Source organism: Chroicocephalus ridibundus, chromosome 1, assembly GCF_963924245.1.
Source record: "Chroicocephalus ridibundus chromosome 1, bChrRid1.1, whole genome shotgun sequence".
In the NCBI taxonomy this organism is placed as follows: domain Eukaryota; kingdom Metazoa; phylum Chordata; class Aves; order Charadriiformes; family Laridae; genus Chroicocephalus; species Chroicocephalus ridibundus.
In genome coordinates this window covers 103,053,193-103,068,426 of record NC_086284.1, presented here as the reverse complement: position 1 = coordinate 103,068,426, position 15,234 = coordinate 103,053,193, and the positions used below count along the sequence as shown (strand labels likewise).

The following is a 15,234-nucleotide window of genomic DNA, read 5'->3' as shown; positions in this document are numbered from 1 at the left end:
CCCAGAGCAATCTCCTGATGTCTGGTCCAGGCACTCAACGACTTACACCTGTCTTCTAGTGGGAGGTGTCCCTGCCCATGGCAGGGGGGTTGGAACTAGATGATCTTTACGGTCCCTTCCAACCCAAAACATTCTATGATTTTATGATTCTATGAAAGTTACTGCTCCTTATCACCAACCTTTTGGTGGCTCATAATCTTCCAGGTAAGCTCATTTTTGAATCAACATCCCACCCTTTGATGGTATTGCTTTTTGCAGGTGGGAGACTTTCTCCCCATCCATTGCCGCTGCTGTTCTGTTAGATGACATTCTGGTACCATGTATTCCTATACCTTGTTCTGATGATTATCCACAATCAGGTCAGCTGGTGGCTGAGATACCTCCAGAGCCCTCTTGTACTCCCTTAGGCCTGAGCTGCTTCGATGTTTTCGCTGCCTGAGAGGATGCTGCTGCTGCAGCCATCCTGGGTTGCGTTTGGATCCTGTCCTCAAATTTGTGTCCCATTGCAGCTGAGACACTTGCCTTTTGCCATTGCTGTGTGAGCCTACTGGGCTGAGGAGAGTGTTTTTTCAGTTGCCATCCCTAGGATCCTTGCATCGCTCCTTGTATTCTGTAAGTTGGGCCGTTGTACCTGGCCAGTGGATGAATACTGTCCTGTACTAGCATGTGTCCATCCCTAGTTGTAGGCGTACATCAAACATACAGCATCAGCAGTTAATTTGCAATGATTTGCTTAAGCCACTTTAAATAAAATGCTATTTTGTGCTAATTGCAGTCCTGTTCTTCCTCAGAAGAGGGTAACCTCTGTTACCATTTACTTTTTTGCTGTCTGGCTAGTCTTAACACATGGACTCTCTTTGTTGCCAACAGCATCCTACCCTGTCTGGTGTCTGGCTGGAGCTCGCTGTCAGAGATACCGTATCCATCATTTATTTCCTTTTCCAAGGAATCATTCAATTATTTTAGAGTGTAAACTCTGTTTGGGATAGCTGCTGCTGTTTAATGAGTATTTCCCCTCCATCATTACCCTGGAGTTTGCAACACGCGTTATTTTCCCTTGGACACATTCAGTGGCATGGCATGGCACTTGCCATCGTCTTGTCCTTGGAGTGATGTCCATGCTGTGGGCAAAGAAACAACGGTCAGCAAGGGACCTCCCAGCAGAGAACAGGTTCAAGCGCCCTGCTGAAAGGGATCAGATCTCATCTTGAGACAAAATGGTTTTTTTTTCCCTCTTGTGCTGTCACATATGCACATTACATATTGATACACTTGTTAATCATACCGGAAACCTGATTCAAAACCTTGTTGCTGTGGTGGTTGGTTAGGAGCCCTTCTGATTGTCAGCTAGAAACATTCATGGCCACTTTGCATTCGTTTGTTTTTGTTTCAGCATCACCCCCAACTATCAGGGAAAAAAATCATACTTGCACTGAGTAATCACATCTTCCCTCAGTCTTTGCTTTGCAAGTCTAAACAAGAACAGATTTTCCTGTCCTCTGTTGTATAATAGGTTCCTCATCTTCATCGTCATCTTAGTAACGCTTGACTGAGTTTGTTTTAATCTTTCATGAAGGCGGAGGACCAGTTTTTTGCAGAGACATCTTCAGGACCACGTACGTGTCTTGTGCTGTGGCTTGAACGCTGCCCTGCTCCATGGAAGTGCCAGGTTTGATGTAACCTAAAGCAACGTTGCCTTTTCCCTATGGCTCCACCAGAGAGTTGGGTCAGACATAATGGGAATAACGCACTCTGGTCTTTTTTTTTTCAGCAGTTATTTCTAGCTGATAAGAAGTCTCCAAGGGTGGGATTCAGCTCACTTAAGTCAAATGAGATGCCTAAACTATGTAAGGCTATTTAGTGCTGTTCCCAGGAGAAAGCAGCACTACCAGTGGGCACATCATCCCAAGTGAGTGGGTGGGTGAGACAGGCAAGATGATGAATACTCAAGGAGTCTCTCTCGTTCTGTGTCTCTACTAACCAGAGACCTGTTTTTTCTGTCTGGCTCTATGTGACTCTTCCAGCTTCCTTGTGTAACATAACAGTCTGTTACCCATTTTATTGTTTTTCCATTAACCCAGCACTTAGGGTTATCAGTTTGTGGGGTATTCAGTCTGTTCAAAAAGCACTGGTGGTGCTGATGCTCCATCTGCAGATCAGGACCTCCAAGGCTCCCTCCTGGACCAGTGCATGCTTTCATTTTTGTGAGGAGAGGAAAAGAACAGGCAAGCCAACATGCCTGTGATTTGAACCACTTCCAACTGCCCAAGTGCTCTAGAAGACACGTGCTTTTTGGTTAATTGCATTCTGTTCTGTGCAGTGGGACTCTCTGCACTGCTGCCTCTCCCTGTAGCACGTGGCATCCATTGATCTGGATGGAGACGACTCCACGTTTCTGTAGCAAACCCAGGCTTTTCCCCTCCAGGGTAGTAGCAGGTCACGGTCAAGCCAAGTGCACACAAATTGAGTTGTTGCTTCCTCCTCCAGAATTCTTTCCTGTAGTTCTGCCTGCATCTGTCTTCAGGTTTTGTGCAGCTTGCTGGTCTGGGCACATACCCTTTTTAATGTGTCCTCTTCCCTGAGTGCTTCAATTTGCAGGCTGGATCATTGAGATGTAAAGTCAATTGATGCTTTGCTCTGTTATTTCTCCTCCCCTACTGAGTGCACAGGACTTATAATGAAAGTCTGCTTTTTGCTGACAACAAAATTAATTCCCTTGATCCAATGTAACTTGCTGCATTTCAGGTTGCCATTCAAGAGGCTATTTAGCAGATAAAAAACTTAAAGGACCTGTCCTTCTATTTGCAGTTGGTGAGTCAACTTGCTTGTTTAAAAGTACAGGCGTGCCTAAATGCATTGACTGATTGTGACTTGAAAGAGAGTAGGAGAAAGGGAAGAGAGAGGAAGTTATCCAGAGGCTCCAGGGTCCATTTTTCAGCTGACCGTCCGATTACTAATTTTGATTGCCCTGCATGATCTATTGCAACATGTCGGCATGGCTTAGCTTGGATGGGTGGTCATGGGGATCCTTTCAGTCTTGCACTGAATGACCTCCCTGCTGAGACCATACCTTGAACCACCCAAACACATGCTCGAGGACGGGTGTATGGAGTGAGAGCCTGTCTATGATGTAGCTGAAGGCTCCAGCCATGATGGTCTTTGCAACCCTAACTTGGTCCTTCTTATGTAGGGGGTGGTGGGTAGAGAAGGGGCTCATTTCTGCTGAGGTGGAAAAGGGTCGATGCTTCCTACAGGGGTAGAGTTCAACATGGACACTCTTCTGATTGAAGATTCAGCTACTCAACTACTAGAAGCTGTTTGCATTGGAAGGAGGATGCTCAACTTTTGTCCCCAGTGGCATTTGAGTCAGCAGGAGTAGACTTCCAGCTTCAGCAGGAAAAAGGGGCCTTACAAGTGACATCGTAGAAGAGGATGGTGAAAGTCAAACCACCTCTTCATTCTTTGGAGAAAACATTTTAGTATACTTGCTCCCTCCTCCCCCTGTATGCTTTTTTGTCTTAGCACCGTAAATAGAGAAAGAAGCTAATTTTAGCAGAATGCTTCTAGTTACGTTTACTGTTGCCTCCTTAACCTGAAAGCTTAATTAGGGTTTAGGACAAAAAGTGTGTTATTGAACTTGCGTGTTCAAAGTTGTAATCCTTTAAGTATGTTTGCTGTTCTCTGAACCCTGTAACACTGTTCAAGACAAAAGATAGATGTTATTAATATTTCTAAATATAAAATGAGATACATTTCTTTTTAAAACTAAACTCCTAATGGCACACTTCAATATCAAGGTGCTTATTTTGCTCTTAAAAAAGAGAGAAAGTGAAGGGGAAATTAATTTTTTTACCTGAAGGAGTGTCCAATCTGTGTTTAACACAGCTTTCTCATTGAACTTCACTGTTGTGGATGTTAGACAGAGCAAGAGTCTACCCTGGCAAGTACCAAAAATAAAATTTATGTGCGGGAATCTCAACTACCAACCACACTTTCACTATGAATATTTCTGCTGTTTGGCTGAGAAATTAAACAGCAGCTGGAAACATCTGTTTTATGTGTTGGATATTAGCGGATAGGCAGAGCTACATGACTGTTTAGAAGTATTGGAATAAAAAGTGGCAAAATTTTTACTTTGTCCATTAAAATGTATTTTAAATTACAGATGCTTCATCTTAAAACTTAGCCTGGAAGTACAATTTCAGCATCCCAAGTACTCTCAAGAGTGCCATTCCCAAAAAGCAAGGTATCTTGCTGCGGAGGTGGCTCCAGGGGAGAACCTCCCACGATGAGATGTGCTGATGTCGGAGGCTGCCACTGCACATTGCTCCGAGAGCAGAATTCAGGATTTCCATTTCCAGCCCAGTAGGTGGCATCAAAAGAGTTCTCTAAAATTCAGCGTTTGGGTGTTCCTGCCCTAGCTTTAGGCCACGAAATGAACACTGGTTAGATAGAGAAAATTCCAGGTAATCTGTCTCTTCCTCGCAAAAAAGCTTTGCTTTAAACATGATCTGACCCAAATGATACGCCTGTGGTGCTTCTGTGCCTAACATAGAATATCATATGTTATTAAGTGCATTATACTTGCCTTCAGTGAATCAAAATGACCTGTAACTATATTTTTATTGCATTCATAACTGAAGTAATATTGCCGATTTTGTGGTTTTTTCAGTGTTGTGATACTATAGGAATCTGCATGAATACTGTAGCAGGCATCAAGAATGTAAACCACACTTGGTACCCTCAAGGAGTAGATGCTTTTTTAAAAAATTAATTAAAATAATGTATCTGTCATGGCACGCTAACAGAACATGGTTATGTCTAGAAAATAGACATTTTCTGGTGTCGCTGCAGTGAAGGCCACGTGCTTCTCAGAACCTGTTGCCAAGGCTGAAGGAGGTCTAGTTGGAGTATGTGAGCTAGTGGGAGTATGGGAGTGCAGTCATACAGCTTCCCTCTCTCTTTCTGCCTGTGATCTTATAAAAGTGCTCTTAAAAAAAAAATGGCTTGGGCACTTCATGGTAAGCCAGAGGGATTTCCTCTCGGGGACGAGGAGGAAGGGGGAGGCACTGGGGGCTCCTCTCCCCTTTCTCCTTGGCCATCCTGCAGCCAAGTTCAATGGTTGGTCCCGGCGGTGCCGTAGGGCAGGAAGCAGAGCTGTCGGCCACGGGGGCCTTTCTTCCATTGCCACTACGTGTGCAGAGCCGGTGGTGGCTGCCCATAGCAGCTGCTGCCGTCAGGCTGGCATTGCAGGGCTTAGATCAAGGCAAGAGTCGGTGCTAGGAATGCAGTGGGCTCAGTTAATCCGTGCCAGTGCCGAACAAATGAGGCTCTGGAAGGAATTAAAGCAAAATAGCTGTTGGTCTTGAAAGTCGCACCCAGCCTTAAAGTTGTTTCCCACAGGCGGCCCGAGCTTGCGAACTCCTTGTGGTTTTTCAGGCAGTAGTTTTGAGCCGGTTGCTGTGGTTCCTGGTTCTTTGACAGGAGATCAAATGCGTTGTGAAAAAGGAGAGGGGAACTATTGGTGTGGTATGAGAAGGAAGAGCACACAAAAAAACTGCCTGATAGCTGAGGATCAAGTAAGGAAACTTGGAGGAAAGTCCCAGTTCAGCCTGAGACAGCCAGCTCAGCAGAACAGGCAGGGGCAGATCCACGATGCTGGTCCCAGCTGGACGGTTCCTTGTCTCCCATTAGGCAGCGGTTCTGCTCTACTTGCTGGATAAACCTGCCTCTTAGCCAGCATAAATACAGGAAAGGACGTAACTTAGCTCCCTCGTGTCAAAGAAAGAAAATGGAATTGGAGTTCAGCTTTTGGGAAAAAAAAAGTTATGCTCCTTGTTCTCCGTTTTATTGTAGCTTCAAAGGGATTATATAATTATATGAAAACAAATAAAAGAGTCTTCTCTGCTCATTCTGAACTGTTTCTTCCCTGCTTAACCTTCAAAAGGAAACAAAAAGTCCAGGAAAAACAAATTCCACTCATCATGATTTTGAAGACACAGAACATTTGAGGTCAGTAGAAGAACCTTCAAAAACCTGGTTCCTAAGACGTTTGGACAGAAACGGTTACAAAACAACTTGTTACAACATCTCCAGGGGCAGAGCAGCTCCAGCTCAGGGAGGGCCCAAACTACTGGTTTAAGAATGACACACAGTGTGTGACTCCTGGGTAAAGTCACTATAATTATCGTCTTGCTATGGATGAGGATGTGGAGGCAAGTGACCTCTTCAAGGCTACCCAGAAAAGCAAAGCTGCTGAACCGAGGTGGCAGCCACAGCTCCAGAAACTGAATATAGTTCTTTTGGGAACCTCTTTAATATCTCGTGCATAAGGTCTTGCTGCCTAGTGAAATTAGCCTAGGGCATGATGATGGTCCTACCTGTGAAATTAGCCTAGGGCATGATGATGGTCCTACCTGTGAGCTTAAGTCGTGGAAAGAAGGGTGTGGAGAGCTTTTCCCTTTCCCAGCATCTTTGAGTAAGACCCAGAACAACAACAACAACAAAAAAGACTGAAGAGAGTGTGGAACAGTGAAAATTGAATGATAACAGGGAGTGTAGGTTAATAATCCCATTAAGTAATGGCACGTGATTATGGAGAACCGTCATAAGTCAATACTGTCACAATATACAACCGCTGCCTAGGGCTCTGAAGGCTCTGAACGAAAGCTTCTATGCACGGCCCAACATTTTTCTACTCTGCAGCAACGGCTCTCTTAATTGTTTGATTAATGAACTCATTAAATCCCAGTATTACTAGAAAAAGCATATTGACCTCCCTGACCGATCACAATTAAAACGTAAATGCCACTTATTCAAGACAGTGGTTAGCCATCTATTTAAGCAGCAGAAGAGCATAAAACCCAGCTCTGTGTTTTGGGGATTTGTCCCACTTCACCCACAAGAGCTGGATGTTAAGAGGGTGTCGCAACAATTGCAGGTGGAGGCCAACTTGCAGCATTACCTACAATTACAGCAGCATTTGCCTGGTTATTAAGATTATAACCAGCCTGGAAACACAACCCTCCATTGAATCAAGAGCAAGAGAGTCACGCTGACTTCACTGGAGTTAAGATTTCACCCTGCATCATCACTAAGCCCAACAGCGAGGAAGTGTAATTAAATTCTGTGTGTGTACCAAGCACAGCTCAAAGTTACACATCCCTGAGCACTGCTGGGGATGGAGAAAAATGCAGGGAGTTTTGCTCCCAGGCTGCAATGCCCATAGCTGCACTGTCTTCCTGGGGGTGTTAATATGGGTCTTTTTGGGTTCTCTTACTGCTGCATGGTGTCCATGCAAGGTAAGGTGTCAACACACAGTCTCACTTCTGCAAAAAGGCCACCCTTGCTTTGTTGGAAAGTACATTATTGTACGATGATGGCATACTTCAGCTGTTGTCGTGTTGCTCGACACACAGCTATAAAGCTATTTCAGTGTCCCAGCTCGTGATTTTTGAGTGGCTGGTGTCGTCATGGCAGACCCTCTGTTTGGAAACTTGAACAAACACCTTTGGCATGTGTCACTGGTGCTTTTATGTCCAGTAGGAATTCTAGATCCCCAGATTAGATGAGCTGAGTTAGGAGAACACAGTTGTCTCCTGTAAGCCAAAATGCAAGTTGACGTATCTAAAGGCATTTTAGGTAGCTGCATTCACCCTGTTTTCCACAGCAGACCACAATACCCACATTCCAGGCTTTCAGCAAAGGTTATAAGAAACTGTAGCATCTTTGAGCTGCCAGGTCAAACCACATCAAGTTCTGAATCAGATTTGGTGTTTAAGGTCTTGCAGGCACTTCAGACTGCTAGTCACTGTTACAGTAGGGAAAGGTTTAATCACTGCTTGTGCTATTGTGTGGGCTACTGTAATTTGCCTCCAGCTCTGAAGAACTGAAGGAAACCTGGAGGTATCCACCACCAGCCCTGGCGTGGCTAGTCTACAGGTTTGTCCTCCCTTCGCCTCTCAACCAGCACTCAAGCCCCTGGGGACTAAATGGCTTTCAGCTTCCTAAAGTTCAATATGGTTCACCAGCTTCCCAGTTGTCCCTACTTGAATGGCTGCTGCCTCTTTTACTGTAGGACCTCATCAGCCAAGGCTTTTGACTGAGTAACTCTGGAAGATCTGCCTGTTGTTCTCAGTCCAGGCACAGCAACCCAAGAGAACATGGCCCCGTCTTAGACATTGGGATGTGCTACACAGCCGGGATAGCATGGGCTTTTAGAATAGATTTAGATTAATAAATTGCACCAATGATTTCACGAGGAAACTGCTCAGAAGGTTTCCTCCTTAGCCTGTGAGAAGGATCATGGAGGCACCAGAAATGGAGAAACACCCAGGTCTCTGTGAATTCATTTTCTGCTGTAAAAGCCAAGTTCTTACCATAACCACTGGGGACAGCAAAGCTGGGCAAACACCGCAGCACTTCACTAGAGACCGTGGTACCTGCACTGCACAGAACACAGCTAGTTCTGGTGAACCACAGAACACATCTGATCTAGTTGAAGATGTCCCTGCTTACTGCAGGGGTGTTGGACCGGATCACCTTTAAAGGTCCCTTCCAACCCAACACATTCTATGATTCTATGACAGCAGTACACTGTTAATGTCCCTTGTAGGCAGCATGGGAAGGGAGACAGCAGAGTATGTGAAGGTCAGATGCCCTTTGAGCTTCATTGTCATGTTTAACACCATCAGAACTAGCCCATAGAAGCAGTCAAGAAGTACCAAATAAAAATCAATCATCTTAGTCATTACAGTTTGCAGAGCATTGCTGTAATCAACGATGCTTAATCCTGTTTTATTCAATTCCTTGGTGTTCAAATTTTTTTTTTTTTTATTTTTTTGTGAAAGGTTGCTAGCAGGCTGAGAGACATGAAGGTAAAAGGCTGAGAGGCTGTTTGCTATTTTAGCCATTGCAAAATAGAAAATCAGTAGTGCTGTAGTAAATTTTCCTACCAAGTAGGTACGGACGTTAAAAAGTTTGCATTTAGAAACAAGAGAGGAGGTTGCTTCTGTAACTTCCCCAAGGCTGCCAGTCCCTCACCTTCCTGGTTGCCTATTTGTCATTCCAGTTATGGACAAATTGGGACACAGTGCCTGCTTCACGCCTGCCTTTGTCAAGGTAACACATCTGTCCTGACCTGGGTCTCTGACTCTACCTGTGGACATTTCCCCAGAAGAGCAGGCTGGGGCTGCTGTGTCCAGCTCCCTGAAATTTACTGTCACCAGGGTGATGTGGGACAAAATGAAGCAACAGCTGTGTTTCCTTAGCTCCACCAGTAAAAGTTAGACAGAGCCAAAATGTTAGTATTTAATAGCCATCAGAAGATTGTAATTGATCAGGAAAAGCTCACCCTGCTGTCACTTTTGATCACACAGCTGTTCTTGAGCGCAGGACTATCTGCAAAGTTCTCTGAATGGTACATGAACCCTGCTGAGATAACTTAATTTTTCCTATCAAAGACTGAATGACAATATCAAAGCAGTTGTAGGAACTCTTTTTGTTTCTTCTGAACACTTGTTCTTTCTTTCCCCAGACCATAGCAATCTCTTACTGTAAGACTATTTCTTCACTGGCTTAGGTTGATGGTTTAAATTCCTCTGTAAGAAACTCTTTAAGACACCAAAGCACAGGTTGGTACCAGGTTGGGCTGCTGTCCCCTCAGTGTCCTGCTCCGGGGGTTTCCCTGGGAGCCCGTCTTGGGTGAATAGCTGGCTGTTGGCAGCACAGCTTGTCTGCGGGCAGGGGGTGGGACGTGGTTGCGGCAGAGCATGAGGGGCAGCTGGAAAGGAGCTGACGGGAGCCAGCCCGTCGCCAGTCGTATCTGCCTGCCTCCTCCAGACACGGCACCTCCAAAACGACATCCCCTGACTGCTGCTTCTCCCCTGACTGCTCTTCTCCCCGAGTACTGAGAGGGCCTGGGATACCCATTGCTAGCACTCAGGGGTCACAGTAACACCCTTCACCCCCTTTTTACCTTGTGTGGTGGGTAAAACATGACATAAGAGTCAGAATGGTAGTGACATGTATTTAGTCTATGATAAGCACATGCTAGCAGCATTTGTAATTGTGTTCTTATGAAATACGCAGTAGTTTTCTGTCTTCCTGGTGCTGTAAACTGTACAGTGCTGGAAAGCAGTGCTCTGAGTAGGAGGAAAAATACAATAGTAGCTTTTGACCAGCTTTCATTTTTGCCTCCTACAAAACAAGGCTTTTCTAACACAGCCGTCCAGCGGTTCTAGCATTTCTAAAAGTTTTCATACCCTGGCAGTGTTTAAAGCAATAGGCTATTCTGGTTTTCATTGCCAAGAAAGCCAGTGGTTGTCGCAGTACCCCAGGCAGAAAGCAGCAGAGAGTTATCAGAGGAGAATCCTTCAAGTCGATAGGAGTGTCGCTCCTCCTACGTCCCTCGAGCTCCATGGCAGAAACCTGCCTGCTCCAGACCAGGTGCTCATTTCCAGACATAGAGCTCTTTGTGAAGGTGAGCTATGCAACGGCAATGTTTGTTTATGGAGAACTTTTTACTATATGTGAGATTCATTTGATAGCGTTGAGGAAGGTGAAAGAGCAAGTAGAACTGGTTTCATTAATGTATGTTGTTTGGTTATAAGGTCTTCAAACCTTAATGAACTAACCTATTAACTAAGGAAATGATACACCTGTTTTTTTACTTCTGTGCCCTTACATTTAATCTTGAGTTTTAAAACTCTGCTTTAGGAGAATCATATGAAGGGCTTAAAAGTTAGGCCTCTGCTCTCTTCCAACAATGTTGCACGAAGCCTAATTTAACCAATAGCAACTACGCAAGACTTTGCCTCATTTTAACGAAGGCTTTTAACAAAATGCAATGCAAAGGACATGAGAGCAGCACTTCTGTGGTGACTTGTATGGTGAGCTGCCCTTCTTGTGCTTTACATTGATACCTGATGATTCGTTTAGCCAAAAAGAAAAGGCCATCATTACAAGGGCATGTGGAAAAAGAGGATATGGCCACACTTCAGTCTTAAAAGTGGGAGCCTTGAGTCTAAAATGAGGAGGGATTAGCCGGGGGATGTGGCATTTGTGCTTCATTAGTCCTCAGTTCAGCAAAGCACAGAGACGGGTGGGCTCAGCTGGAGCAAGGCTGCCGCCGAGCTTCCCTCCTTCTCTGGGGTCCCCACAGTTGTTCACTTTGAAATTCTTAATCTTTTGATTTATGCTGTTTATTCCCTTCAGTGCTTTAGACATTACGTCTCAATTTATGCTGGTAAATCTTTCTCTATTTGTTTCCTGCGATCATAAACGGATTTAACTTGTTTTAATCTTGCAGTGACTTAGGTAGATTTACGTTCACATAGACAAATGAGGCGGAGACTATTTCCTGTGGCAGGACTGCTGTGATTTCAATTTTGTTTTCTAACTGATGGCAATATTCATTGTGCATTTTAATGAAAAACTACATCTCCAAGATGACAGGATTCTTTTTCATATCTATGTGCATGTTTGGAGGAGGATGTAAAGAATCTTTGCATGAAGATATGTATTAGTAGAGATGAGTAACATGCTATACATACTCTTAGCAGATCTGGGTTTTCTACTTTCCTACTGCATCTGCTATCAAAATTTGCTATCATCACAGAAGTATGTATACCTTTTTTTTTTTTTAATTGTAGGCTGGCAGTGATGGAGAAAGTATTGGAAATTGCCCGTTCTCTCAGCGTCTCTTTATGATTCTGTGGCTAAAAGGTGTCATATTTAATGTCACAACTGTGGATTTGAAAAGGTGAGATTGTAACCGGAGTTCTCATTTTCAGAACAACTTTTCCAAAACGGTGACTTTAAAGGGTGACTCTCTTCTGATAGATTTGAAATGCGCACTGTGACTTGGCATGACACCAACAGTCTGGGTGCCTGATTCCTCTTTAGGGTTCACTAGTATAAAGTGGACTAACTCCTTTGAAGCAGTTGAGGTTTTAATCTGTTTTGCAGCAGCTCTCTGTAACTTCAGACAAACTTTTTTTTTTATTTGTTTTTAAGCATTTCAGAGCACATTCAGGTCTGGGCTAGTGAATTCTCACGCTGTTGGTGTGAGGCAGCTGGCTAAGTTTTATTTTGTAAGAAAGATGTAGAGTAGCCTGCTATTTTAAAGGTGAAACAGTTCGTTGCAGTTAGCTGTAGAAATAGCAAAACTGGTCCCTGTCGTGATTAACCCCATCTCCTTCCTCCCGTCAGAAAGCCTGCTGACCTGCAGAACCTCGCCCCGGGAACAAACCCCCCCTTCATGACATTTGACGGCGAAGTGAAAACCGATGTCAATAAGATCGAGGAGTTCTTGGAAGAAAAACTAGCGCCTCCACGGTACCGTATGCCTGGCTGTGTTTAGCCCCTCACGGCCCTTGAGGGCGGTCAGTGAGTGACCGAAACCCCTTGGTTTCGGTGGGTCAGGCCCTTGATGAGCTGCATGGGTTATAATTGCGAGGGTTGGGGTGGGGGCAGCTGGTCTGGCCATCGTGGTGGAGCTTTGTGGGAGGGGTAACTTTTGGAGTGAAACAGCGCTGAAGCCTGGCACCGTGCCAGGGGTGTCCCCAGGGTGTCCCCGAGATGCCGTCTGTGTTCCTCTCACTGCCCTCGCCTCTGCCCCAAGTCCGCTGCTTGTGCTGCCGCAAGGAGGGAAATTCGAGGCACGAAACCCACCCCGCTGTGGCCAGCATGTGCAGAAACCTGCGTGCCGCTGTGGAAACCTGACCTCTTTTCCCTCACTTGTGTTTGTTTGAGGTGTCCCCCTTCGCACTGTACAAATCATTATGCTTACTGGGAGCGGGTAGCTGGAAGAAAAGGGCAGTGGAAGCCTCCCACATGGCAGACGTGCTGGGGCTCATTTCAAGTGGCTGGCTGCGCCCATCTTAGCACGCAGGTTCCGGACTTCTCCTTCCCCACCCCAGCAGCTCTTCCCACCTCTCTCCAAACTGTCCCCACGGTCCCACCCATGGACAGCATCATGTCCACCACCCACCCACCATCTCTCCCCCAGGACAGCAGTCCCCACCATGGCGCTGCCTTCTCAAGCCGCCAAACCTGACCTAAACCAGGCAAGCAGCTGCTCCCCTCCATTTTTCCCTTCCTATCTGCCCCTGGCAACAACAGCTGCTGGACCAACCAGCCGCTCTGAGCTTGCTGATGGCCAGGCGAGGAGGTTGGGAGCCTGGAGCAGGCGCTGGTGTGAGCAGGGACTTTCCCTCCTCTCCTCCCTCCTCGTGGCAGGAGCCACGCTCCATGCAGCCTCACCTCCAGTGGATGAGGCCTGTGCGAGGCACTGGGCTGCCTGGGCAATATCTGCAGCCACAACCGTCATTTCCCACCCCCCTCAGGAAAAGGAGGTCATCCACATGATTTAACCATGTGGTTTAAATTTGCACTTGCTAAGTGATTTCTAGTTCAGGATGGTTCCCTTTGAGAGTCCTGTGTGGCCGTATATTGTGAGGCTGCAGTGTCAATCATGTATATTAAATAATTAGTGGAGATGAAAATAAAGGCTACTCATATAACTTCTTTTCATTTCTTTTTACTCCTCAGGTATCCCAAACTTGCACCGAACCACCCCGAGTCTAACTCTGCAGGAAATGACGTGTTTGCAAAATTCTCTGCGTTCATAAAGAACCCAAGAAAGGATGCTAATGAAAGTATGTGCTGCAGCCCTTTCATCAGCCCTGGTAGTTGCTGGAAGAATTTAGAGCTACACAGTTCTAGCATACTGTGCTGGAGATATCCCATTTACAGCTTAAGTTAAACAGTCATTTTCCAGAGCATAAAAGCTGTGGAAATCCATGCCTATTCACTCTCTGCTCTGGGGATTCCCAAAATTAGTTTAGGCAGATACCACTGCCAGCACGGGAGCACCGGCTCCAGCTCCTCCTTGTTTGTTCAGCTCTCAAGCCCGTAACGCTGCACCTTCCCAACAGCTCCGCTAAAAGCACAGCCCGCTTGAGCTGAGACCTTACCTTCCCACTCCATTTGTGTAAGCGATGAGGACTCTAGCCCCGTGGCACGTCTCTCTGGAGCAGGAGCTTCACTACTGCCATGCGTTAACTACTCTCTGTCCTCTAGGTCTCAGCCCTGTTCCTCTTGCTGTTGCCTTCTCCCCTCTCCCCAGTGGCACTGGGGCACCACCAGCCTATGAAACCCCCAGCCAACCCTTGCCAGCCCCTGCTGCCCCGACCCCACTCCTGTGCAAGGAGCACAGGACTCACAGGCCAGTTTCCCGTATACCCCAAAGTGGCATCCTGGTGGCTCGCCGTCGTTGCCCCCAGCCTTGCTGTCCTGCTTGTGGGCAGGCACTTGCCCCGTGGCTCCCAAGGCAAGAGCCAATGTGAAGGCAGAGCCACTCTGCCGGGCCACTCTGCAAAAGCACACCCCGCAGAGATGTCTGCGGAGCCATTTCTGGTAACACAGCCCCAGTCTGGTTTTTCTCAGAAGCCCCTTTAGCTACTTAGGGCTCTTATCCCAGCATTAAGTTTTAAGCTTTGGATAAAGGAATTGCAGGAGTTGGCATGGCCGGCTGTCTGCGAGCTGGGTTGATGCCAGAAGACAGGATGCAGGAGTCGCCTTTCTGCTTGGTGTCAGAGAGACCTTGGTACAGGCTTGAATGACGTTTTTATTGTCTTAACCTAGATTTGGAAAAATCTTTGCTTAAAGCCCTGAGGAAGCTGGACAACTATTTAAATAGCCCCTTGCCTGATGAAATTGATGCTTACAGCACTGAGGATATCACTGTTTCCAGCCGGAAGTTCCTGGATGGAGATGAGCTCACCTTAGCGGATTGCAACCTCCTACCAAAGCTCCATATAATCAAGGTTTGGATTTGCTTTTTAGCTTCCTGGAGAGAAGTGCGACACAGAAGCTCAAGTCCTTTTCTAAAAGGCGGAGAAATCCTTTATCTGTTCTGAGGCCACACAGTAGCTGTGTAGGGACACTGAATGCTAATGCACAAGGCCATTTCATTACAGCAAAGCTAGGCTGATCCTCAAATGGGTGACTCTGGAACTAGAATATCTGGTTTCCTATCTGGGCTGTGACTGCAGTGGCTAAGCCTCCCACAAGTATGAAATGAGTGCCGTATTCAGTGCTGTAGAGAGCTGTTTTCATTTCCATTTCAGATGCAAAGTGCCATGGACCAGTAAGGTTAAATTATTTTGGCCCTGCCAATTCGAGAAGCCATCAAAAAATGAAATTCAAACGTGTTTCTCCCACCTTTAATGC

General features: G+C 46.0%; 1 protein-coding gene across 2 annotated transcripts in view; it reads left to right on the top strand.

The window, feature by feature from the left end:
- Positions 1-15,234, top strand: part of CLIC6 (chloride intracellular channel 6) — a 34,904-nt gene that overhangs the window by 16,672 nt on the left and 2,998 nt on the right. For both annotated transcript variants that reach the window (XM_063345902.1, XM_063345892.1), the window contains 4 exons: positions 11,652-11,761; positions 12,211-12,336; positions 13,552-13,658; positions 14,647-14,828. In XM_063345902.1, the coding sequence (XP_063201972.1) occupies positions 11,652-11,761; positions 12,211-12,336; positions 13,552-13,658; positions 14,647-14,828 (525 nt within the window). The remainder of the gene's footprint in view (positions 1-11,651; positions 11,762-12,210; positions 12,337-13,551; positions 13,659-14,646; positions 14,829-15,234) is intronic.